The sequence below is a fragment of the Mirounga angustirostris genome, unplaced genomic scaffold (assembly GCF_029215605.1).
Source record: "Mirounga angustirostris isolate CCGP_5_RB_7025 unplaced genomic scaffold, mMirAng1.0.hap1 SCAF_5, whole genome shotgun sequence".
NCBI classification, from domain to species: domain Eukaryota; kingdom Metazoa; phylum Chordata; class Mammalia; order Carnivora; family Phocidae; genus Mirounga; species Mirounga angustirostris.
In genome coordinates, this window is record NW_026991713.1 from 143,481,076 (window position 1) to 143,505,634 (window position 24,559).

General features: G+C 54.3%; 2 protein-coding genes across 8 annotated transcripts in view; one reads left to right on the forward strand and one right to left on the reverse strand.

Moving 5' to 3' along the window:
* Positions 1 to 8,154, forward strand: part of UBN1 (ubinuclein 1) — a 39,136-nt gene extending 30,982 nt beyond the window's left edge. For 4 of the 5 annotated variants that reach the window (XM_064592491.1, XM_064592492.1, XM_054507477.2 and 1 more), the window contains 4 exons: positions 1,150 to 2,469; positions 3,375 to 3,618; positions 3,905 to 3,994; positions 5,933 to 8,154. In XM_064592491.1, coding sequence (XP_064448561.1) covers positions 1,150 to 2,469; positions 3,375 to 3,618; positions 3,905 to 3,994; positions 5,933 to 5,982 — 1,704 coding nt within the window. In that variant the 3' untranslated portion in view covers positions 5,983 to 8,154. The remainder of the gene's footprint in view (positions 1 to 1,149; positions 2,470 to 3,374; positions 3,619 to 3,904; positions 3,995 to 5,932) is intronic. The other variant, XM_045874904.3, reaches the window with a different exon arrangement.
* Positions 8,155 to 8,298: 144 nt separating this feature from the next.
* PPL (periplakin) overlaps positions 8,299 to 24,559 on the reverse strand; it is a 57,151-nt gene continuing 40,890 nt past the window's right edge. For all 3 annotated transcript variants that reach the window (XM_045874902.3, XM_064592489.1, XM_045874903.3), the window contains 16 exons: positions 23,170 to 23,331; positions 22,966 to 23,073; positions 21,899 to 21,994; positions 20,585 to 20,707; positions 20,337 to 20,483; positions 19,624 to 19,775; positions 18,593 to 18,690; positions 18,210 to 18,367; positions 17,337 to 17,515; positions 17,115 to 17,253; positions 16,144 to 16,337; positions 14,744 to 14,894; positions 13,894 to 13,977; positions 13,166 to 13,282; positions 12,588 to 12,680; positions 8,299 to 11,778 (listed from right to left, as the gene is read on the reverse strand). In XM_045874902.3, coding sequence (XP_045730858.1) covers positions 9,115 to 11,778; positions 12,588 to 12,680; positions 13,166 to 13,282; positions 13,894 to 13,977; positions 14,744 to 14,894; positions 16,144 to 16,337; positions 17,115 to 17,253; positions 17,337 to 17,515; positions 18,210 to 18,367; positions 18,593 to 18,690; positions 19,624 to 19,775; positions 20,337 to 20,483; positions 20,585 to 20,707; positions 21,899 to 21,994; positions 22,966 to 23,073; positions 23,170 to 23,331 — 4,665 coding nt within the window. In that variant the 3' untranslated portion in view covers positions 8,299 to 9,114. The remainder of the gene's footprint in view (positions 11,779 to 12,587; positions 12,681 to 13,165; positions 13,283 to 13,893; positions 13,978 to 14,743; positions 14,895 to 16,143; positions 16,338 to 17,114; positions 17,254 to 17,336; positions 17,516 to 18,209; positions 18,368 to 18,592; positions 18,691 to 19,623; positions 19,776 to 20,336; positions 20,484 to 20,584; positions 20,708 to 21,898; positions 21,995 to 22,965; positions 23,074 to 23,169; positions 23,332 to 24,559) is intronic.

The window sequence follows — 24,559 nt, forward strand, 5'->3', positions numbered from 1 at the left end:
AGCCATGCGTATGAAACCTCTTAAGTGACTAGAGCAGCTCATTGAGGTTGGCTGGACTGGGGGACAGCTCTTCAGGATGGCACCCTTGAGGCTGTCCAAGAGGCAGCCTGGCCCATCGCAGGAGCCTGAGGTTGGCAGGGCAGAGACCTGAGCCAGGCCACTTAGTACCTTCTAGCCTTAGTTCTAGGAGACAGTACCCTATCTGGCCTGTTCCTGGGGGGGTGGTGGTGGTGGTGGTGGTGGTGGTGGTTGGATTTCAATGAGGTCTTCCTGACAGTCCTCTGAGGAGTGAAGAGCCCCTGCAGATGTGAAGGTCGTATAGTGTGATGATACTCTTTTCGTGAAAGAACACTGCTAGCCAGGTGCAGGTTTGCCTGGAGCTGTACCAGAAGGGACAGGTGGCTTTGTTGTGTTTGCCTGGTGGAGATGGGGGGAACTGAAAACCATCTTAGGCATTGCAGAAGCCTTTCAATGTAGTAAAAATTGCTGTTTTACTGAAATTTTTAACAGCTAATGTGGCTTTATAGTGTCCTTAACTGTACATAAACAGTTCATGAGAATAAGCTGTGTAAACTCTGTATTCTAAAGTATCTGTTGAGGTCCTACAGTGTCTAGGACAAATTGCATTAAGCACTTGGAATGTGAGAGTGATGAGGTAGACCCTGTTCCCACTCCTGTGACAGGACTTTTCCTTTGCACCCAACTGAGGAGACAGATGCTGGAGAAGACCAAGGAGGAGAAGAAAGCTAATTTAAGGCAATTCTCATGCCATGCATCATTTTCTGATTGCAGCTGGGAGTACTCTGAGACAGTGTGTGCCCAGTAGGGAGAGCATCTCTTTGCTCGAGTCTTACGCTTTTTCAGAAAGAGAGAAGAGTTTCTTTGTGGGTGGATGGGTCCCTAGCAAGAAAGCATGCTTGGTAAGCCCAGCCCCAGCCAGCCAGACAGGAGCCAGAGGGGGTGAAGGAGTTCAGCACTTTCAAGTCCAAGCAGGTGTGGCAACCGCTCTCTTCCTGTCTTGTTTTGTGATTGTACAGGAAGACCTGGTTCTTTGGGCCTTGTGGTGTTCTCACATTTGTGTACTCACCACAGGGCCAGTGTTGGCACCTTTGGACATTTCTAAACATCAGAATTCCTGCTTTCCTTTAGGAATCATCTACTAAGCCTGATAAAAAGGTTTCCATCCCACCAGGCCAGATTGGCGGCCCCCTGGCTTTGCCTTCAGAACACCCGGGAGGAGGCCTGAGCACTGGGGCTGCAAACAGGGAGCTCTCAGCCCAGGCATCTGGCAGCCTTGCTAATCCTGCTCCTATCAACCTGGAGGACTCGTTGGATGGAGACTTGATCCGTAATTCAGCCTCCTCATTGGAGGTGGTGTCTAAGGAACTGGCTGTGCTGAGCAGCAGAGCAGGTGGGAGCTCTGAGTTCCCACTGCCGGCACCCTCAAAAGCACCTGCAGAGAAGATGGTGGGCGTCGTGTGTTCAGAAGAGAAGAGGAACTTTCCAAAGCCCAGCCCTTCTGCCCCACCAGCCTCTAGTTCCCTGCAGTCTCCCCTCAATTTTCTGGCCGAACAGGCTTTGGCACTGGGGCAGTCCTCTCAGGAGACAAAACCAGAGAGCTCTGGCTACAAAGAGCTGTCCTGTCAGGCCACGCTCAGCAAGGGCCTGTCGGAAGTGCACCAGTCCAAAGCAAAGCACCATGGCTTGCCACGGACGCCTCATGCACCCCAGGCGGCAGCTCCTGTGCCTGGCCCCCAAGTCAAAGTCTTTCATGCAGGCACTCAACAGCAAAAGAGCTTCACCCCTCCAGCTCCTTTTGTCAATAAGCTCCAGGGCCCAAAGCCTTCCTCCCCGCAGTGCCATCGTTCCCTCCTCCAGCTTGTGAAGACAGCAACCAAGGGCCAGAGCTTCCATCCCTCCACGCCGGCCTCTTCAGGAGGCACACCAGCCTCTAGCAGCAACTCTCATAAGACCCCAGCCTCGTCCTCCACTGCCCTGAGCCATCCAGCAAAACAGCACTCAGCCAGCTCTTCAGGGCCATCTTACAAGAATAGTCCCTTTGCCAGCTCGGTCTCTAAACACGGGGTTTCTTCTGGCAGCTCTTCCTCTGGAGGAACACCAGTCCAGAGCTCTGCTTCCGGGAACCTGCTCCCCGGCGTACAGCCTCCCTCCACAGGACCGTCTGCCAGCAGACCTGTCCCAGGCTCTGCAGTGAAAAAACCACCTGTTTCCCAGAAGCTGACCCTGGTGGCCCCTCCAGGTGGTCCAAGTGGAGACTCCAGTGGTGGGACCCAGGGAGTGGCAAAGCTACTGACCTCCTCCCTGAAGTCCAGCGCGGTTAGCAGCGTGACATCGTCTACCTCCTTGCCAGTGAGTGTCCTGGCACAGCAGCGTGCCCCTCGTGGGTCTTGTGGACAGGGCCGCTTGCCTTGCCCTGCTCGGAGAGTGAGATCTGACACTGAAGGTCAGGTAGGAACAGTGAGCCTGGAAATTGGAAGGAGGACTGGGCTTCCTGTTTTCAGGTCTTTACTTTTCTGGTGGTAGGAATCTTAGGAGAGCCTGAAACTTCTCTTGAGGATGAGCAGAGGGAAAGGCCTGGTTTGCAGGGATGCTATGATCGTGGGTGGCATAGAACGAGCCACAAAACTCCTTTCCTATCTCATAGCTCCTACTTGTCCATCTCTCCAAACAAGTAAACGAAATGCTGTCACCGCTCAGATCATCAGCTTTGTGGAGATGTTCATGCCTCAGGAAGAGTGACTCTTTTGGTTGGGTTTTAAAGGATTCTGCAGGTCAGACAGAGGCAGTTTGGCAGAGTCCAGTGGTTAATGAGGCTTGCCTGTGGGTAATTACAAGAAGTTTGGATGCAGGTTGGGGGCATGGGAGAGAGCAGTTGTTTTCTTTTTTCCAGTATATAAAAGGATTATGTGTTTACAAAGACAAAACTATAGAAAGGTATGTTCAGCAAGGTCTCACCTGCCTCTATCCTGTCCTAGCACCCCTGCAAGGTGACTATATTCCTTAGTTTCACATTTTTCCTGTTTTTTCTAAAAACATACAAATATATGTATGTTTTATGTATATAAATATGGACACACCAGTGTGTGTCATCTGTGGATATCTACAGAAGATATCCTTCCTTTCTTGCACAAAGGAGGCATAGTTAATACCCAGCTTTTTAAGTGAACACTGTCCTAGGAGCCATTCCACGCCAGTTCAGAGGCTGTCCTCTTCCTTCCTCTGGGGCGGCAGAGCACGGGGCACCTTTCTGAGGGGTGGTCTACGAGTGGGTCCCCGCGTCCGTTTCCAGCCTTGGTCTGTGTGTGAGCTGCGGACGGAGCTGGCGTTCTAACCATGCTGTGTTTCCTCCCCAGAAAGGAACGAGTGGGGCTGTGCTGCTGGCCAGCTCCTCGCCCTTAAATCTGCTGTCTGCATCCTACAAGTCCGGCAGCCCGAAATTGCCCGGAGCCATGAACTCCAGCTCCCTGGGGATCATCTCCCAGTTTCCCCTCCACGTGCTCTCCTTCAGCGCCGAGTCCTCTGCGAAAGCAGGGGTTTCCAAGGATGCCATCGTCACGGGTCCTGCCCCTGGGACATTCCACCATGGCCTCAACCATAGTAAGTGCTGCTCTCGTTTCTCCTCATGCTGGAGGGACAGAAGGTTCCCCAGCGCCTGTGCCCCCATTGATGAGTTCTGTTGTCGTGTGCTGGGTTCCTGTGTTTTGTCTGGTGTGTGACCATGGGCAGCGTTCCTGGGATCCATGCTGAGCCCTCCCTCCCCTTGGGGTTCTCACCCAGAACCGGTCCAGTAGGTTGTCTGGGCTCTCAACCGCTGAAGCAGCTTTTCTGTTCCTGTCTTCAATGTGTGTGTTTTGTTCTTTTCTCCCCTCCTGTTTTCTCTCAGGTCTCCTGGCTGGCTTGCACTCCAGCCCACCCCGTGCAGCGCCTCTCCCACACGCTGCCGTGTCCACCCACATCCCGCAGAGTCTGCCAGGTAATTGCCAGGTGATCAGAGTGCCGTGCATCCCATACCGTCATTCTGCTCCCTACCCATTAGATGCCTTGTCTGCTGCCAGGGAGTTCAGTGTCTTCAGCTTGCTGTTACAGTGTCGTCCTGGTTTGTCCTTCAAGACTCTGGCTCTTCGGGTACTCAGAGAGACCGACAGAGGCTTCCACTTTGAAATTTCCCCTCGTTCCCCACTTGGAACTGCCACTGGGTCAGCCTTACCCTGTGTGATCACAGGGGAAGTTGTAATGGCCTGTGTGTGAGGCAGGTGAATTCCCTTAGCTAAAGTTGGTGCTCACATCGGTGCTAATACCCAAGGGCTAATTGGGGCACTGAAAGGCCTTTACGTTTAAGCTGCTGCACCTTCCAGGTGCTGCCAGCTAAACTTATAAGTGAAAGGGAGAGCCCAAACAGCAGCAAGGTCACAGGGACAAGGTCTTAGGAGGGACCCTTACTTGTGATATCAGCCTGTGTGCCAGAGAGGAACATCTTTCATTTGAGTTCAGGGGTGAAGGCAGACATTAGGGAGCACAGCAGGACCTGGGGCAGCATTCCTCTTCTCTTCCTGCTTTTCATCTCTGTAGGTCAGTAGATTTCAGAAAGGGATGTGGTATTGCTGTGAGAAGGCCACACAGATGCTCCAGCTGGCACCTTCCTAGTAAGTGATTGGCCTCGCCCTGTGCTGGAACATGATTCGTAAACACGCCTAATGGCACACTGGTGGGAAGCCTCATGGGATCTTGGTTTTGGCCTACTGTGCTCTTCTTACTACTCTAGACCTGCTCCAGAGAGGACTGGGGATGCTACATCAGTCAGGGGAGAGCCATTCTTCAGGAAGCTGAGCCTGGGTAGCCCTGGTGCACAGGTGCCGGGGTGGGAGTAAGACAGGGAGCTTGCCTGGCTGGGCATGCCTGTGGCCTGACGATTCCCAAGTCTGTGTCTATCTCCAGATTTGCTATGGATCTCTGGCCCCCGTGTTCCAAGGCTGATGCATTCCTAGTGAACACCACAGGCCATCTGGGCATAAGACTGGACTGAAAATTTTCAAGATGGAAATTTTGCTTCTTTAGAGAAAGGAACCAAGGGGCTAAGCTTCCTGGATCAACAGTGACTCCATTTTCCTCTAGAGAAGCCACAGCTACAGCGCACTTACTCTGCAAACTGGCGGCTGCTGTAGTAGCTAAGAGGATAATATGGGGGTCACAGAGCCACCTAGGTGAGAGTGTGTGGTTTGAAGGATGGCACATCACAGTGCCTAAGAGATGCTCCACTTAGCAGAAAGAGCATAGTTAGTCGGGCCTTTCCTCTGAAGAGGTCACAATTTCCGTGGCACATGGAATGTCACACTTTCAAACAGAAACAAAATAATTGAAGAGCCATTGGAACATGACTGTTGGCCTGTGATATTTTCAACAACAGAAAAAAGGAAAAGCACTTTCCTGTACCCTCTCTGTCTCCTTTAGCCCTTCTTCACGTAGGAGGATTACATTGAGTGGTTGTAAATGAAAAGCTGCCTGCTTATTTCAGCTGTGTGGCTGTGTCTGCTTTGCTTTCTTTCCCATGCAGACTCGGAATGCTAGCACCTTTGAACTTGTCTTTGTAGGGCCTGAGGGTTTTGATGGTGAGAGTGCTCACTGCTGCTTGAGCGGAGCGCAGCGCGCCAGGGGATGGTGGTGGCAGCGGGGAACAGAAGCGGCTCTGGGTGCGCAGCACGCAGCGGGCAGCTGCCATCACAGAGCTCAGAGTGCCATGCACACTGCGAGCTGCCACAAGTAGCAGTGCACTCAGTCTCTGGCAAGGGTTTTTGGGCTCAGCGTTCGGGGGCCTCTTGCTATTTAGGTGATCTCCTTGAGGTTTTGTTACTGCCACCTTGAGGGAATCCGAGATCCTGAAAGACTTGTGTTATTTTTGCTTGTTCTTTTCCAGATGCTTCTCAACTTCATGGAAAAGGGCCCGGTGTACCACGGAAATTGTGATCTCTTCAGAGGAAAGGCCCGACTAACTTAGGTCTGGGCGGAAGCTGAACAAGTAGGTCTCAGAAACTGGATAATCACTATGCTCTTTCTGCCCCGATTGGCTTTCTTCTGGAGAAGGTGTGAGTGCTAAGTGGAGCATCTCTTGGCACTGTGATGTGCCTTCTGTTAGGGGAGCAGCCCTGGGCTTCTCCGGAGGCACGGACTGGCGTGGTGCTGCGGGCTGCGCGGCTGTGTCATGGACAATCGTTGGAGGGGCAGCTCTGGGCTGGGGTGCGCGCTGGGTCATGTACGAAGCTCTGGTGTCAGGGCGGAGCAGTTGGCACACGTGCTTTAAATCCACCTGACCCCTGGCATTTGGTCAGAGTACCTCATGTGCCCTAGTGGTCAGGGACTCCTTCTGGCCACAGTGGGATCCCTGGATGGTCATGGTGTCTGTCCCATCCTCAGGCTGTGTGCTCAACAGGACAAAAACCTCCCAGCTAACACAACAGCTGGGAGACTTACCTTACCTTGTTTTTTTGGAAAAATACTCAGAACACCTAATGTGTGCTCATCACGGTGGGGGCCGGCATCTCTGCTGAACGTGACAATGAAGCTCTTTCAGAGAAAAGACCTTTGTAGATTGAACAGTTGTGACAGGATTTTTAAAGACACTTATTTTGGTCCAGATTTCATCATTACCATTAATGCATTGGATAGAATGGGACTGCTTTTCGCATGTCATATTATAGTAAGACATAATTCCAGTGCCTTTATGGTGGAGCAGAATTAGACACACGTCCATTCAGCCCTCTGGGTAGATCTCAGCTGAAGACTTTTTTAAAAGATATGTCTGTATTTAAGACATAGCCAGTTTGAGTTTTTTACAGTTGCACATCATAATCTGTGCCGTCCTGACTTGAAGGTCATCTGGGCCCCCAAATCCCAAGTCCCAGTACAGCCAGGGCCCCCATTTTGAGTTCATACAGGTGGACTGCAGAGCCCCAAAGCCCTTCATCTTTTGGAGGGCCAAGGATATGAGGGGTTCCAAGTCACAGACATTCCAGTTTGTTTTGTTTAGAAACCATTGTCAGGCAGAGCTGCAGGAACAGACCTCTGTGAAGCGTCTGCCATGTAGAAACAGGCTCGCCGTCCTGGAGCTCTCCACGCAGCAGGGCTGGGCTTTGACTTAAGGGTGGCACGCCAGTAAGCTTGGAGAGTGCGCCAGAGACAGACTAGGACAGCTACTGCGGAGCGCACTCAGCCGGCGGCTGCTTCACGAGGATGGTTAGGGCACTTGCCTGTCCCGTGAAGTGTGTACCACAAGGCGTGTCTGAACTGACTGCTTCAGCTAAATGATTGCAATTATGTTAAGAGTAATCCGCCTCCTCAGAATGTACACCTGTGTGGAGACACAGGCAGCTCTTTTGGTTCCTGCCTTCCAGGGTACAGTGCTCAGTAACTCAGTTCATGCAGAGGTTTGCCCGGGTTCCAGTGGAGCAACACCTCTGTCAGCTGTCCGGCTAGGCCTCTGCTGTTTGTTTTTTTTCTTTTTCTTTTTTTTTCTTTTTTAAACGTAAGAACCAACATGTGTTTCACATCGGGCTAGAGTGGATTCCTTATCCCTTCATTGTACCTATTTTTTGCAACTTGGGTTTCCAGTTTGTTTACAGAATAGTCTTAGGTAGTAGCAAAAGAGCCAAAGAAGAGATTTGTATTGCTGAGCTCAGAGCCGCGCAGAGGCCGCCCGTGAACACTGAGCAGTGGGAACTCTCCAGGTTTCTCCACCCGAGAACACCCAAGATCCCTTCCCTGCAGCGCTCCCTCCTCCCCATGTACCATTGAGTGTGCAGCTGGAGCAGAATACCCTCATTTTTAGGAATCTAGTGATGCCTCTTGCCTCAGGGAAACGTTTCTTTGATGGGGAGTTTTTGAGATTTGTTTTTCTTGTTTATGCTTTATTTGTGGTAACGAAAGAGTGAATGACTTACACAGCCACGGCCTTTGCGCCCGGCAGGCAGAGCGGGCTCCAGGGCGGGGGAGGTGGGGGTGCTGCCCTCGGTGCAGCCGCTCCTGAGGTGTGAGAGGGGCTGTGGCTTTTGTGCAGCGAGACTATGTTGGTGTTGGGGGGTGGTGTGGAAATTGTTAATCTTGTATAAAGCAACTCAATAAATTGTTTCAAGGTTTCCAAAACATTGTTTCTCATTCTTTTTACCTTTTTTGCAACTAATTCTTCCCCTAGGAGCTGGGAGATGTAGAATATCCATTTTGGCCATAAGCCAAGAGGGAGCAGAGGAAATAAAAAGCCTCACATGCAAAAGAAGAAACACTATGAAATTAGAATCAAGCCACCAGGTGTTTATTTTCGCACTATAAATAGAGTTCCCTAGTCCCATTTTCTTACATAATACATGAGATAACAGAGAACCTAAAATTCATTTGGTGAAAAGTCAGTGTATAGTTAGTATACCTCAATACCAATGAGCTGATAAGATTTGTAAGGCACTAAAACTAAGGCTAATAGCAATACAGTCCTTTATGAAAATACTTTAATTTCAGAACCACAACACATTCTCTGATGGTGCGTTTTCCTGGGACAGTCTGGCTGACAGTTTACCTTCACTCTAGCACTGAAGGTCATTGTTCTGGCTTCTTTGCACCTTTTCTGGCCTAGAACCCGGATCTGTTTCACCAGGAGGACTCTGACAGAAAGTCTGCTCTCAGCCAGTACCCAGGGAGATGTGAATGCAGGTCAGCAGCCCTGAGGGTCCCAGCCCTTTGATGTACGGAAAGGTGTGTGGAAGGGAGGCCTTTCTGCCTGAGGGTCCCCCCACCTGGGGTGTGAAGGCTGGTGCTCAGAGTAGGCTTGTCTGCTTCAGTCGTCATGGGTCGTGTGCTTTAGTTTTTTCGGGTTGCTTCCAGGTGTCATACAAGGAGTCTACTCATGGAAGTGTGTGGAAAAGGACAGCAGAGTGGCATCATGGTTGTCTGATCATCAGAGGATGAAGCAGGTCCCTCACCCAGGTTGAATGACAGCGAGGGCTTGGGGGATGTGCTCAGCTCTGCACAGGTCAGGAGTCTGCACAGGGCCAGGGAGGAGAAGACACGGTGGTACTGGGTAGGCTTCCAAGAAGACGGAGGGCTAGGCTGTGCCTACTTCTGCCCAGACACCAGGACGGCCAGCTCCTGGATGGACATATCCTTATTGACATAGCGGTCATACTGAGCCGGTGTCAGCCTTCCTTTCTGCAGGGCCTCTTCAATGGAGAACTTCCTGCCAGACTTCCTGTCATGGATCACAGAGGACTCTCCGCTAGGACCCTTCACCGAGATTTCCTCCCAGTCACACTCCTGGCTCCTGAGTTTGACAAACATGTTCCAGTCGATGAGACCGGCCCGATGGGCTTCCTCTGGGGACAGCTCCCGGCCCGTGTCGGGGTCGATGACCACAATGGAGCGCCGGAGGTGGTTCTCCCTCTGCTCCCTCTTGACGGCCACGGAGCCCAGGCGCTTCTGCAGCTCATCGATCTCAAGGTCTTTGTCTTTGGAGAGCCTCTTGAGGTCATCCAGTTCTCTCTCCAGGGACCACAGTCTGGAGTCCAGGTTCGTCGCAGAGTCTGCCGTGGTCCTGTTTCTCAGGTCTCGTGTTTCTGTTGCCGCCATTTCAATTTCCGACTGGAGTCTCCGGGTCTCGAGCTGTAGGCTCTGCCGCTCCAGCTGCAGCCTGTGGTTTTCTTCCCTTAGGAAGTCCAGCTCTTTGGATGACTTGGAGTTACAGAACTCCAGCTCCGACAGCTTGGCTTCCAGCCGACTCACTTCCGCATCCAGTTCCCTCTTGCTCCGGCTCTCCTCCTCCAGGCTGCTCTTGAGCTTCTGGATCTCTTGTTCGGTGTCACCTTTCTCCACCTGGATGCTTTCGGAGAAGACCACCTTCTCCTTGACCTCCATCTTCTCCAGGTTGTCGAGCTTCTTTCTCAGGGTCTCAAGTTCGCTCTCCAGGACCTGCCGCCGGTGCCTCTCTTCCTCGAGCTGGACTTTGAGCAGAGAGTGTTCCCTGGCCTGCTGGGGGTCCTGCTGCAGCACCACCTTCTGCTTGAGGGTCACCTTCTCCCGGGCCTCCCCCTCCTCCTCCTCCAGGTCAGCCAGCCGCTGCTTTAGGCGCTGCACCTCCAGCTCGGCCTCCCTGCGTGCCTGCCTCTCACGTTCCAGCTCCTCCAGCTGGCGTTCGAGCTCCACGCGCCGGCGCTGCAGCCGCCGCAGCTCCCCCCGGAGGTTGTCGATCTGCCGCAGCTCCACATCGATGCTCTCGGTGAAGGCTCTCACCTCAGCCCGCAGGCCGGGCTCCTCCTCGTACCTGACCACCTCCTGCTGGACCACCTTTTCCTTCACCTGGGACAGCTCCTCCTCCTTCTGCCTGATCTTCTCCTCCTGGGAGGCCCCCTCTCTTTCCAGATCCACTTGTTTCCTCTGTTCTTCTGAGAGCCTGGCCCGCAAAGACTGCACTTCCTCTTTGGTTTGGGGGTCTTCCTGGAACTGGAGGATCTCCTGGACCACCTCCTTGGTCTGCACCTGGGGTTTGGTGTCTTTCAGAGACTGGATCTCTTGCTTCAGCTGGTAGATTTCTAAATCACACCTTTCAATGAGTCTTGTCTTGTCCACAATCTCCTCCCTGAGCCTCTGAAGCTCCTTCTCCATCTCAGGGTCAGTCTTGTACTTGATGACTTCCTTGGTCACTTCTTTGACCTCTACCTGGGGGCCCCTCCTCCTGAGTGCCTCCAGCTCGCCCTGGTAGCTCTTCAGCTGCTCCTCGGCCGCCTGGTACTTGCGCTCCTGCTCCACGAGCTCCAGGCGGAGGTTGGCCACTTCCCTCTCTGCCTCGGGGTCTGGTCGGATGATTTCCCGCACTTTCTCCTGCACCAGCACTCTGGCATTTTCCTCCTCCAAGGCCCAAATCTTGCGGAGCAGCTCAGTCTTCTCCCTCTGGTTGGCGCGAGCCTTGGCCTCCTCATCCTCATACTGGCGTTTGAGGTCGCCCACCTCCCTCTCGGTTGCCACATCCTTTTCCACCTTAAGCACCTCCTTCACTGTGATCTTCCCCTCCGCCATGGCCCGCTCCTTCTCCAGCCTCTTGAGCTTGTCCTGGAGGAAGGTCAGTTCCTCCTCGTGCTCCTCCCTGAGCTGGCCCTCCCGCTGCTGGGCCTCCTGCAGCTGCCGGTACTCTGCCTCCAGCTGGGGGTCATTCTGCAGCTTCACCACCTCCTTCTCCGTCACCTTCTCCTGCGCCCGGTTCTTCTCCTCAGCCAGGGCCGCGATACGCTGCTGCAGGAGGGCCGCCTCTGCTTCCCGGGTGCCTTTCTGTCGCCTCAGCTCCTCCAGCTCCTCCCTGAGCTTCAGGACCTCGTCCGCCTGGGCTCTGTCTGGCTCGATGCGCAGGACCTCCTTGACCACATACTCCTGTCCCCCGTCCCTGGTCTCCTGCTCCAGGGCGCGCAGCCGCAGCCGCAGCGTCTCCAGCTCGTCCTGCAGCAGCTGGTTCTTGTGCTGCTCCTCCACCAGGGTCTGCTGCATCTGCTGGAAGCTCTCCTCGAGCGCGGGGTCTGGCACCTTCTTCAGCACTTCCTTCTTGACCACCGCTTCCTGGGGGCTCCGCTTCTGCAGAGTCTGGATTTCTTCCTGGGCGCTCCTGACCTCCTTCTCTAGCTGCTGTCTCCGCTCAGTCTCCTCGTCCAGCTCCTTCTGAACCTTCCACGTCTCCTCCACTGTGGAGCCTGCTGTGCTCCCTTGCAGGGTCTCATGACTCGTTCCCACCTCCGGTTGCTGAGGAGGAGAAGACAGTGCGTGGTTAAAGCTGGACGCTCTGCTTGGCCTGTTGCCACCGGTCAGAGCACACCTCGGTCACCTATGAACACGTCAGACTGGTTGTCCGGTGACCCCCCAAGGCTCCCTCAGTGCCGAGGTCACTAGAGTTCTAGGGTTACTTTTGAAAATGGTGAAAACAAGTAGTTTAGGTTTTTTAAATGATAAAATATTTTACAGCCACATAAGAGTGTGAAGTGAAACTGGTCGTGTTCCCAGAGGCTATGGATCATCTTTGAGACATGTGTATCTGTGCACAGATGGTTGTCCCCTGTTCTGCACTCTGCTTGTTTCCACAGTGGTGCTACTTCATTTTCTACTGTGTGGACGGATGGACGTGGGCTTCTGAAAATAAGTTACCTGCTCCTGGGAACTCAGCAGATGTTGGATGGCATGCGTGTTACATTCATGTCAACAGAGGCGCTGGCAGGGGCCAGTACTTGGCCTGGTGCTGTCCAGCCATGTTAGCAAGGGACACTGCCGCCAGCTCAAACTGTTTCTTAGAAGCAGAATGAGCCTTCTCACCTGCTGGCATAATTTTGAGTAAAATGTCTTACTAAGAGGGGCGCCCAGGTGGCACAGTGGGTTGACTCTTAATTTCGGCTTAGGCAGTGATCTCGGGGCCATGGGATTGGGCTTCAAGCTATGCGAGGAGTCTGCTTGGGATTCTCTCTCTCCCTCGCCTCTGCCTCTCCCCTGTCTCTTTCGCTCTCTTGCTCTAAAATAAATATAACCCTAAAAAGAAAAAATGTCTTACTAAGACCTATTACCTGTCTCAGGAGACTCAGAGCAAACTCCAGATTCTGCAGCCTCTGTCTGTTGATGGCGTTAACTTCCGTGAACTTGGCAGCAAGAGCAGCTTCCTACAGGAGAGAAGTCAGCAAACAGGAGTCAACAGGCTAAGCAAGAGCAAGCTGGACAGTGTTTGGAAAGTCTGGCATTTGGGGACAGAGCGTGGCTTCTCGCCTCTTGCTACCTGGAGTTAGACTGCAGTCTCAACTGATAGAAAAACTGGATTTAGAGAGAGAAGGCTAAGTCCCCATCTCTGTGCCTTAATGTTCTCGTGTGTAGAGGAATCACATCATCCCACCATATGTACTTAAGAGGAGCAAAGTGGGAGCCTCCCAAATCCATGGCTCTGGCCCAGATACCTCCAGAAGCCTGTCTTTCTAGGTGTATCAGCACTGCTGCCCAAGAACAAGTCTGTTATTTTTTCTGACTGAACCTGTTTGCACCCAGGAGGGCTTCTCAGCCCAGCTTCCCTACTGGGTGTACATCTCGGAGGCCTGCATGCCCTGCTCCCTAGAGGCCCCGGCAGCTCCAAGGAGGCCCAGCCCGCAGAGCTCACCTCTTCCCTCACTTTGGCAGCGGGAGACTGGAGCCTGGCTCTCTTGCTCACGTGGCTGCTCCTTCCATTCTCCAGATCAAGAAGGGACCTGAGCTTTTCGGCTTCTAACTCATAGTCCTGAGTGAGAGAGAGACGTGGTAGAGGACAGACAAAGGCATGGAGTCTGAAATGTTGTGCCCCTTGCAGCTGACTGCAGAGGTCTGCACAGCTGCATCAGCCACCAGGAGGTTTTGAGAACCATCAGCCCAGCAGCACCACAGAGCTGGGTCTCTGAACAACCTAGGACACAAAGGAAAGTGCCAGCACTCGCCCAAGCACCCCCCCAGGGCTCTCCCCAGCCCCGCGTGTGGCACTCTGCTCCTTCATTTACCACGGCGCCGTAAGCAGTTCCTCACCTTGCCGCCTCCCGATCCCCCTCCTGTGTGAGTGTGACAAGTGGAGGAAGGATAACTCGCCTGGCCGTTTCTCTACTATCCGCCATTTAGGTGCTTTCTCGTTTTTCTGTTTTGCTTTTATAAATAGTGCTGTTGGAGCGATTTTATTTATCCTCCATTGTTCTTCTTTGGTCATTTTCCCCTTGAGGATAAATTCTCCCCATGTACTGCTCTGAGCAGTAGAAATCCCTTTTCTGGCATTCAGTGTCTGGTACCATGGGTTTTCCCCAGGGTGGTGCCGGTTTATAGGCACCAGGCTTCCCTGGGCAGTGCACCTGGTGGGAAGAGGCTCACCTTGACAGCTTGCTGGTACTGCTGGGAGTGGGTGCAGACTTTGTGGACTTCCTGTTCCCTTCTTGCTATCTCATCTAGCAGGTTCTATAAAACAACAGAGACTTTAAAAATCGAAAAAAAAAAACGATAGAGTAGCTGGATTCCTTAGAATCTGAAATTTTTCTTCTGTAGCACAAGGCGTAAAGAAAGGCTTCCTTGTGTACAGCTGTTCATCACAGAAGGCAGTTCTCCGGCCCTGTGAAGAAGGGGCGGGAGGATAATCGTCTTTGCCTGGAAACCAGTGTTTATTGAGTGCTTCGAAACGTCAGGCACTGTTCTCCCATCTTACTTAGATTATCTCATTTAATCTCCCAGCCGCCCTGTGAGGGAAGCACCGTCATGGTCTCTGGTTTAGCATAACGAGGCACAGGGAGGTGCAGTGACTTGCCCATGGGCACACAGCTATTAGGGGTAGAACGTGGCTTTCAGTCTAGGCTGTGGGGGTCCCATGTCCCTTGTCCCACACTCCAAGACACTGCTGCCTTCCAAGGAACCGGGACTCTAAACTCTGGACACGGGACCTTTCACCATGAGTGCTCCCCGTGTTGCTGCGACCACTCATTTGTTCATTCAGCCGGCCTGCTCGGACGGTCCACGCTGGGCCAGGTCCCATGCTAGACACCTCGCTCTCGTTCTCAGACTTAGGTGCTGGGGCCAGGGAGAGCCGAGGTCCCTTGAGGACACAGCTCTGCCAGGCCTTTGCCCTCTTCCCACTGGGGCAGGCGGCAGGCACTGCCTGTCTCCCCTCCACGCCCCTCCCCACCTGGCCCATGCCACCATAGGCCGGTGAACACGGAGGCAGCCACCCTACCTTCTGATTCTTGAGCTTGGTCTCCATCTGGCTGAGGCTGTCTGTCTCCTGGGGCTCATAGCTGGGGATATGGGACAAGAAGTGGAGCACGTGGTCGTAGCCGCTGCGGTAGTTGTCATACGCAGCCCTGGCGCTCTGCAGGCTCTGGGCCCTACGAGGACAAAGCCCGTCATCAGGCCTCTGCCACAGTCAGCGGATACCTCCTGTACCTTTTCACAGAAGTCCTCTCCAAGCAGGAGGGATCATAGATAATCTAACAAGATGACCTAAACAGTCCCCCAAAAGAGGGTGGTTAACGAAATTATGGAATTAAGTTGGAACACACTGCGGCCTCTGTCAAGCACAGGTAGGTCCCTGTGTACTGACCAGCAGGGACGCCCGTGGGGCATTGCAGGCCCTCAGTAACCCACAAGTCCAAGGAGAAATCACAGGAGATGCTAGGAAACCTGAACTCACTGAAAATAAAACATTAACATTTGGGGGACACAGCAAAAGCGGTGCTTACAGGGAAATTTGCAGTTCTCGGTGCTTTTATTGGAAAAGGAGGAAGTGCTCAACAATGGAAGAAGAAAAGAAAGCAAATTAAAGCTAATAGCAGCAGCAGCAGGAAATGGTGGAGAGCAGATGCCCGTGACAGGAGACAGAAGAGGGGAGAAGAGGACTGAAGCCAAAGCCAGTTCCTTGAAATGGTCGGTGAATTGACGAGCCACACAACGGTCAGGAAGGAAAAAGAGAATATATAAATGAAATGAGAAAAGGCAGAACATCAGGAACGAGGGAAGGGACATCCCCTCGGGTTCTGGAACCAGTGAATAAGAGGATATTAGGACCACTTTTATGTCTGTCAGTTCACCCACTTGAGGAAATGGACAGATTCTTTGAAAGACACAAACTCCTGGACCTGCTCCAGGAATTAGATGACCCAGAGTAGCCTGGTACCTAGTGAAGAGGTTGAATTTGTTGTTAAAATCTCACACACCAAAAACAAATGACTTGCAGGCCTGCATGGCTTCTCCACTGGTGAATTCTATGCAACATTTAAGGAAGCAGGATGTGTTCTGTACGAGCTCTTCCAGAAAAGAGAAGAGGAGGAGGTCCCACTTACTGGCGCCTGACCCCGACAAAGTGGATGACAGGAAAAAGCAAGCCATGGCGTAGGCAGTGAGTTGTCAACCATGTTACATACCTGCCCCAGCTCCTCGACAGTTTTAGAAGGGGACACAAACTGGTAGCCATGCTTCCCTTGGGGGACAGGGGCTGGTCACTGTAATCACCTTGAGTTTTTTAGTTTGTAGATGTATTATTGCTTTTCTCAAAAAGAGAAACTTTAGAAAAAAGCCTTCGGCAGCCTCTGCGCAGACCAGCTAAGTGGAGGCTGCTGCCCACCCGTGGCTCCTCACCTGAGCTCAAGCTGCTGGCGGAGGTTGTCAGAACGCTGGCCCAGCTTGTGCACTTCAGCCTCCTGGCGCTCCAGGTCCGGGCAGTGCTCCTGGAAGTGGCTGGCCAGGGCGCTGGAGCACTGCTTGGCCCCCTGCAGGTTCCGCTCCACCTCACCGAGGAGGGGTTTCTGGGCCTGCAGCTCGGAGGCCAGGGCCTGCCGGGGCAGAGAGGCAGACAGCAGGCGCTGTGGCTGGAGCTCCCAGGGGCTAGGGCAGCACTGCCCCAACAGCTGGGGGCCTCCTGCCTCAGCAGCTGGGTAAGCCTGGGCACGGGAAGGGACCAGGGCTTTGCCTCTGCGTTTCTCCTTACACCTGGTGGTCGTTTCTGCAACGTTCTGTTTCGTCACAATGACCATAACCCGGAAAACCTGACCTCTGAAAACCCTGCAGCAGGCAGCATGTGCCCTGTGACATCGCGCCCGGGACCAGAATGACCGGCTGCTCTCCAGCCACAGGGCCGCAGCTCTGAGGTGAGGATCCCCACAGGAGAACCGGTGTGTGACTAAGGGGCCTCCCGAGGGCTTGAATGTGCACAGCCGGCAGGCAGGCAGACACACCAGGCGGCCCAGGGGCAACGGTGCAGAGAAAGCAGATGCTGGGGCTGCAGGCAGCTGCCAGTCCTGCTGCCGACCTGCTTGGGAGAGTGCGCTGGCCCAAGGGGCCAGATCTGCTCGTCCAGAGATCCTGGGAATCTGGCCAATTGACGTGGATACTTCATTTTAAAATCAGGCCCCTGATTTCCACAAGCCCCCCGAGCAGCTGGGATTCGCGCCCTGGGTCTCCATTTGCAACTTCTGACTTGGCATGCAGCCTTTCAGAACCTGGAGACTCGCTGCCCTGGTACTCGGGGCTTCAGTCCCATCTGTTGAGAGGCGGTGGGTGGGGAGCGCCTGGGGAGAAAGGCTCGTGAGGCCCTGGGTCCCCAGACTTACCACTAGCTCCTGCTGCTTGCTGTCCAGGGCGCGGCCATCCTCAGGCACTGTGTCGTCCTGGGTCAGCTGCTTCTCGTAGGTGGCCAGAGCCTCCCAGCCCTGCTGCAGGCTCTTCTCCAGGCGGTGGGCCACGTCCACTCTGAGGACACGGGGCAGGAGTGACAGGTGCCCGCCTGGCCCCATGATCCCGCCCAGCCTCCCCACCGCCCACCTGACACCCACTTCTCCTGGGCCAAGTCCAGCAGCTGCACCAGGCGTTCATATTTGCGGTTGGTGTCCTCCACCCGGGTCTTCAGCAAAGGTGTGGTGCCGCTGCCCGGGAGGGCCTGCACAAATTCCTCGCACTCAGCCGTGCTGCGCACCTTCTCGGGCTCGATCTGCAGCAGCTCGTTGGTGATGTTCTGTGGGGACCAAAACCCCTGGAGCTGGTCACAGTCCAGCAGCCTCCTCCCCCTCCAGGGGCTTCACGGGACAGAGGAAGCTGCTGTCCTCCCTGGGGAGCCAGCCCATAAGGAGCGTCCACCGAATTCTGGTAAGGTGGGCTGTGACTCACAAGAGTGATGGAAATTAACAGGTAATTATCAAGCATCTACATTTCCGCCCATGTCAAGTGGATGATTTCATCCAGCTTGGGGGCCACTCCACGAGGTGGGTACTTTTCCTCTCCCCATTCACAGGCGACCCTATAACTCCAAGCAGCTTAGGAAGGGCTTTGATGGGGCCTAGCCATGACCCACCCTTGTACCCGTCCTCCTCTGGCCTTGTTTCTGAGCACACTGAGGCCTGGGCTCGAGTAGTGGGTCTGCAGTCAAACAGCCAGCAAGCAGCTCTAACTCCGAAGCTTCGGCCTCCACGCACTGTAGCCTCCCCCTTGGCCACAAGCCCGCAGGTGACAAGCCATGTGGAGGCAGCGTGAGCCTCACTTGCCCTTTCTCCTGGGGCCATGTCGGGGGTGCCAGGGCTCAGGCACCTCCTTGGTCATCAGCCTAAAACAGCGCCCCTCACTGCCATTACTCAGGACTGCTGGTTACATGGGGCAGGTGGTCCCTGTCAAGCTCCAAGGCCCCCATGAGGAGGACACCGGCCTAGCAGTACCTTAAGGTCCTTGGCCCGTTCAGCGCTGTCCTGCACAGCCCGGCCCTGCTCCAGCGGCGGCCGTAGGATCCCTGTGATAGCCTTCTCCTGCCGGTCCAGATCTATGGCCACTCTGTCCAAGCCAGCCAGCAGATGCCGCCCCTGAAGGTCGGAGGCATCTGCCAGAAGGAAATCACAGAGTCGGCTCGCAGTGGGGAACCGGACGGGGGGCCGTGAGGCACAGGGAGAGGGGCCTAGAAGGCCAGCTGGGACTTCTGGGGCTGGCCCAGCCTCCCCCACCCCTGCCCTCCCTGTCTCCTGCCATCCCATCTGCAGCACAGACCCGAGGTCCAGCCCCTCTTCCCTGTCCACCCAGAGTCCTGCACAGTGGCCCCAGCACCCACCTCCAGGATTCTCTGCCTTTAGCACCTCATGCCGCTGCTGGAGTTTGCTCCTACTCCTGGCTGCCTTCTGCCGCACACCCCGGTACTGGTTGCCCAAGCTGCGGTGCACAAATGGGCTGGGGGCCTGGGGCAGCCCCCTGTCCCCTCCCCCTCCACACACGGGTCCCCAGACTGTGGCTGGGCAGAGGGCCCAGGGGAGTCACAAGGCTCATCAAAATGCTCTGAAAAGTTAAAACCCAGCACACATGGACAGTTTGCTATAATGCTGCTCTTTCTTTACTTCTGGGTTCAGGTAGATCCTTCCTTCCTTCTCCTCTTCTTCATACCAAATTTTACTATCTGAAATTATCTCGTTTGTTCCTTTGTCTTCCCCACCAAGATGTTACTCCTGGGGTAGCAGTACACAGTAGGTGCTCAATAAATACTTGCTGAATGAACACACAAAGGCATTCCTCGAATCACTCATTGAACAAAGGCGTTTTTGGGTACTTACTTTGCACCAGGTACTGAACAAGGCCCTGGAGACAGTAAATCTCAAGGAGCCCCTTCCCGCCATGAGACTGACACACACAGTGTTCTAATAAAGGGCAGTTACGTGCAGTGGTAGAAGGTGCTTGAGCCAGGGTGGAGGGTGAGTGAACAGTTACAGGAGGCTTCACAGAAGACGTGGCCACGGAACTATCTTAATTCAAGAGGCCTGAGCCAACCGGGCCTTGAGTAGGTGTCCAGAGGGAACAGCATATACAAAGGCCCGGAGGTAGGTGTCCAGGTAGAGGGAACAGCATATGCAAAGACCCTGAAGCACTTGTAGAGAAACTGTTCACTGACTGTGCCCACAGCTGGACAGTGACATTTGGCAAGTCATCCTGGCCAACGGGGTCTGCTCCTGTCCCACTTGAGCCCCCAAGGGGGTGCAGGTGTGGGGTCAGTTGCCTCCTGAGGCTGGGTCAGGATGCCCAGGGCTGTGAATGGGGCCTGAGGGGCCCAGCGGATGGGGCCAGTCCTTGCTGGCTCTATCCTTTGCCCCGTACCTGTCCGCCAGAGCCAGGGCCTCAGGGTCAGTTGGGGGGATCACGAAGCAGACGGCGGGGGCAGTCAGCTTGTTCTCTGCGCTGTCCGTGAGGTCCCAGCTCTCCCCATTGTTGCTCTGCAGGGTGTAGCTGTAGCCCCGTGAGATCAGGCCCTGGCAGGGGCAGGCCGGTCAGAGGGCATGGAGAGACCTGCCCTGGCCAGTGACCAGAAGCCCAGGTGCCATCTTGCCCCACCCCTCAAACCTTAGCCCGTCTCTCTGACCCTCCTCAAGACATTTCACTATAGAGTAGGGAGGGTCCAGCTGCAAAGGGATGTGTTGGGTCTGATGTTTCAACACCCACCTGGATTTCCCTTTGGGGAACTGCCCCCCCGCCCCCAGCCGCCCCCGTCTCTGAGAGCTCAGGGTGGGCATGTGACTCGGGCCTCACCAATGAGAATGGCATCTGGAGCCAAAGTGACTGGTTTAGGCAGGACACGGGACTCAGCTGGTAGAACAGAAGGTCAGGGCAGCTGGTGGGACACGGGGGTGGGGTGGGGCGTAGGGGTTGGCAGAGAGTGACCCCAACTGCAGAGATGGACAGAGGTTCCCTAAAAACATTATGTGGGGCCCTGCATCTAGCATTGTCACTCCTAAGACACTTCAGTGACCTCAGAGGGGCAGATCTGGGCCCAGTCTGCCTGGGGCACCCGAGGCACCTGGGTGGCAGCTCACCTGGTCACCCTCAAAGTCACAGAGTGCCTCCACAGGGATGGGCTTGAGCGGTGTCTCCCGGCGGTACTTGAGGGGCACAACCTGCTGCCCTCGTTTCTGCAGGCCCCGCACCACATGCTCGTACTTGTCCAGAGCCTTCTCCTGGTCCTGAATGTAGCAGGGGGAGGGCCCAGGTGAGACCACCCCCTTCCCCAGGTGGGAGCTGCAGGGAGGGGTGTGGAGAGGCCCTTGCTGGGCCCATCACTCACGTCCAGCTCCTGCAGCAGCAACTCAATCTGGTACTCGTCCTTGAAGTCAGGGCTATATTTCTGGTTCAGGTCCGAGTCTACCTTGTGCAACAGCTCCCGAGCATCCTTCATGTCTTTGTGGAACTAGGGGAGACCAGATGGCCCTGTTACAGACAGGAAACCACTAGGACACCTAGGGCTAATCCTGGCTGTGTCTACAGGCTTACCCCCCCCCCCAACCCTCCCTGGCTGGCTTCTGGGGGCCTCTTGGGCCGGGTCCCTTCCCACCAGTCCACACGACGCCACTTTTAGGACATACATATTAAGTGTTCACATATAGGTACTGTTAAAGCTTTAAGTTCTTTTCTATTCCATTCCTCTCTTTGAGCTAGGGGTACTCTGACTTCACTCTACACTTTTCAAAGTCTTGATACATGGAACACAAGCCTCCCCACTTTGTTCTAGAAAGTTCTCTTGCTCATTCTTTAGTCCATCAACTCTGAAATCATTCAGCTGTCCCCTGGGCTGTAATAGTGAACGAGACTCTGAGGTCCCTGTGAAGCTCATAGCCCAGCGGGGTCCAGACACTGAACCAGAAGTTACATGAGTGTCACCTAAGTTCAAGAGTCCCCAGTCCTAAAAATCAGGTCACCAGCCCTTGTGAAAAATACACACTCCTGTGGAAACCAGCTAGTCTCCACCAACCAAGAATGGATAAACACAATGTGGTCTGTCTGTACAAATGGGCTAGGATTCGGCCATAAAAGGGAACGAAGTTCTGATTCATGCCATGACATCGATGAACCTTGGAAACAGGGTCAAGCGAAAGACGCCAGACACCAAAGGCCACATAACCTGTGAGTCCACCTTCACAAATGCAGAGAAGGAAAATTCATAGAGACAGAAAAATAAATTAAAGGTTACCAGGGGCTGGGGGAAGGGAGGCAGAGAGAAGGGAGTGATTGTTTCATGGGTGCAGAGTTCTTGTTTGGGGTGATAGAAAAGTTCTGTAAACTTTCCCAAGGTGAAGGCTGCACAACACTGAATGAATGACACTGCATCATGTGCTTAAAAATGGCTAAAACAGCAAATTTCCTATTCTATATGTTTTACCAAAATGAAAACCCCACCTCCTTCCTGGGGCCCACAATGACCCGTGAAATCAGATTCTCCAGCCCTGGCCTCCAGAGAAGACAGACAAGGGCCTGGCAAGCTTGGGGGCACACCCATGTATGCCATCAAAAGCATGGGCACTGGGTGGCTTGGGAAGGCAGCCCTGCTCCTGGAGGAAGCCCTGAGTGCTTCCATTAGTGATGCTCTGGGGCTGATGGGTACCTGGTGGTAGTCTTCCATGTACTTCAGGTGACTCTCCTCACAGATGAGCAGGTTCAGGTACTCCTTCCAATCTGCATGCACGGCCTCCATGTGCGCCTGCCAAGAGAAGGGGGCGGGGAGCAGGTCACTGCTTGGCAGGTGCTTGGGATGCCCAGGGAGGAATGGCAGGATTCTGGACCAGAGAATCGTGGGGGAAGGGGCACTTGGCATGTCCCTGAATGTGGCTCCCACAGAGGCAGCCAGCTTCTTTCCAGGCATGGGAGGAGAAAAGGGACATGTTGAGGAGCCAAGCAGGATTGCCATGTATGGGCACTTGGGTTGTGCACTGCAGAAGGGACAAACAGGGGCTGCATCTCCCCAAAGAGGTTCTTTTAAAAATTCACACAAAGGCACTGTAGAGGGTTGAATGGTATCCCTCCCTTCCCCAAATTCATGTCCACCCAGAACTCAGAATGTGACTTTATTTGGAAATAGGGTCTTTGCAGAAGTAATTGATTAAGGATCTCAAGACGAAATCATCCTAGATTTAGGGTGGGCCCTAAGGTCCAATGACTGATGCCCTTATAAGAAAAGGAGATGACATACAGAGAGACACACAGGGGAGAAGGTTATGTGAAGACAGAGGCAGAGAGACGAGCAATGCAGCCCCAGGCCAAGGAACGCCACAGACTGCTGGCGACCACTAGAAGCAAGGAAAGGCAAGGAAGGATTCTGTCCTAGAACCTTCAGAGGGAACGAGCCTGCCAGCATCTTGATTTCAAACTTCTGGCCTTCAAACTGAGAGAGAGAAAGTTTCTGCTGTTTAAAGCCACCAAGTTTGTGGTCATTGGTTACGGCAGCCCTAGGAAACTATTACAGGTACCGTATGGGGCCGAGGGCAGGACGTGGCAAAGGATGGGATAACGAGAAGAGATAGGGTCAGACAGAGGAAGGAAAGACAGCAAAATGGAGAGACAGACACAGGATGCAGGACCCCCATCTTGGGGGCTGCCTGAGTCCCGGCGGCCCACAGCAGAGGCCGCCCTGAGGCCACCCTGGAGGAGGCATCCCCCCCCAGGCACACGCACCTCAATGGAGTTCCTCCCGGGGTGCTCAGCGGCTAGCAGCTGGTCACCCTCGCTGTGCAGCTTGTTAATTCTCTCCTCTTTGGCCTCCAGGTTCCGGTTGATGAAATTCTGCAGAGGGGGCAGTGGAAGGGGCTCAGCGTCCAGTGGACAGCCCTGTGCTCCCTGCCAGCCCTGCCCCCAATGCCCCAGGCCCCCCTGGCCCACCTCGTACTGGCGCCGGCGGCTCGGGTAGTCGAGGTTGCGGTCACTCCAGTCGTACTGCATGCGGCCCTTGGCCTGCTGGTCCAGCCAGTACAGCTCGTTGGTGCAGCGCTGCATGTAATCCTGCAGCGTGCTCAGGTGCTGCTGCCGAGCCTGGGATGCTGCCTGCAGGGGGGCGGGGGGGAGGGCAAGGACAGGGCTGAGGCCTCCCTCTACCCCTCCCCTCGGGCTGGCTCTGGCCGGTGTGCGGACAAGCCTAGCTCCACACTTCCTGGCTGGACCCCCTTGGACAAATCACCTGACCCTCCGAAGTGCATTCATTCATGCAGCAACCGTCTATGGTGCAAGTACTAAGTGCTGGGCTCTGCTCCAGGCTCTGGGCATACACCAGTGAGCCAGACAGAACCCGCATGGAACGGACTTTCTCGTGGAGCCTCGAGTTTGCTCATGCACAAAACGGGGATGACAACAGCACTGGTCTCATAGGTACAACGACTGTCAAACAGGGGCTCCTGGGTGGCTCAGTTGGTTAAGTGTCTGCCTTCAGCTCAGGTTGTGATCCCGGGGTCCTGGGATCGAGTCCCGCATCGGAATCCCTGCTCCACGGGGAGCCTGCTTCTCCCTCTGCCTGCCATTCCCCCTGCTTGTGCTCTCTCTCTCTGTGTCAAATAAATAAATAAAATCTTAAAAAAAAAAAAAGGCTGTCAAACAGTTGGTGCTCAATAAATGTGAGCAGCTAGAGTTCCACTTTTGCCTTTATCACGATCCCCGTACAGAGGCTAGGAGCACAGTAGCAAAGTGCTACCACGTTATGGGTGAGAGGTGCTGGGTGTGGGGCAGGGAGGAGCAGAGGGAGCAGGGACGCTCGCCTTTGCAAACACGAACAGGACCGTGCCAGGACTGTGCTGGGCACTTCTCCCGTGTCAGCGGTCCTAGGAGACAAGGCCTCGAAGGCACTCCACTGTACAGGTCGGGAAACTGAGGGTCTGAGAGGCTATGGAGCTCGCTTAGGGTGTCCCCGCCAACGAGGGATGGAGACATCTGGCTCCAGAGACTGTGCTTCTCTCACCTGAGAGGTCTGAACCGGCCGCAGCAAGGAAGCATTTAGGCATTCACAGCGCTTTTAAAAAGAACATATTCCTTAAAGGTTTTGAAAATGGAAATAAAAAACTTTTGCTTATAAAGCGCATGGCATTGTATCTGGCACACAGAAGGTGCTTAGTAAAGAAAACGCCAACTGCAGGACGGGCTGTATCCAGGGGACCTGTTAGGGTTTTCCACAAGCAGAGAGCAAACTGGGACGCCTCTCAGGTGGGGGCTCAGGGTACGATCTTCCCACTCAACCCCTTTCATTCTGTTTGAAACGCTCACTGCACACGTTTCCTGTGCCCAC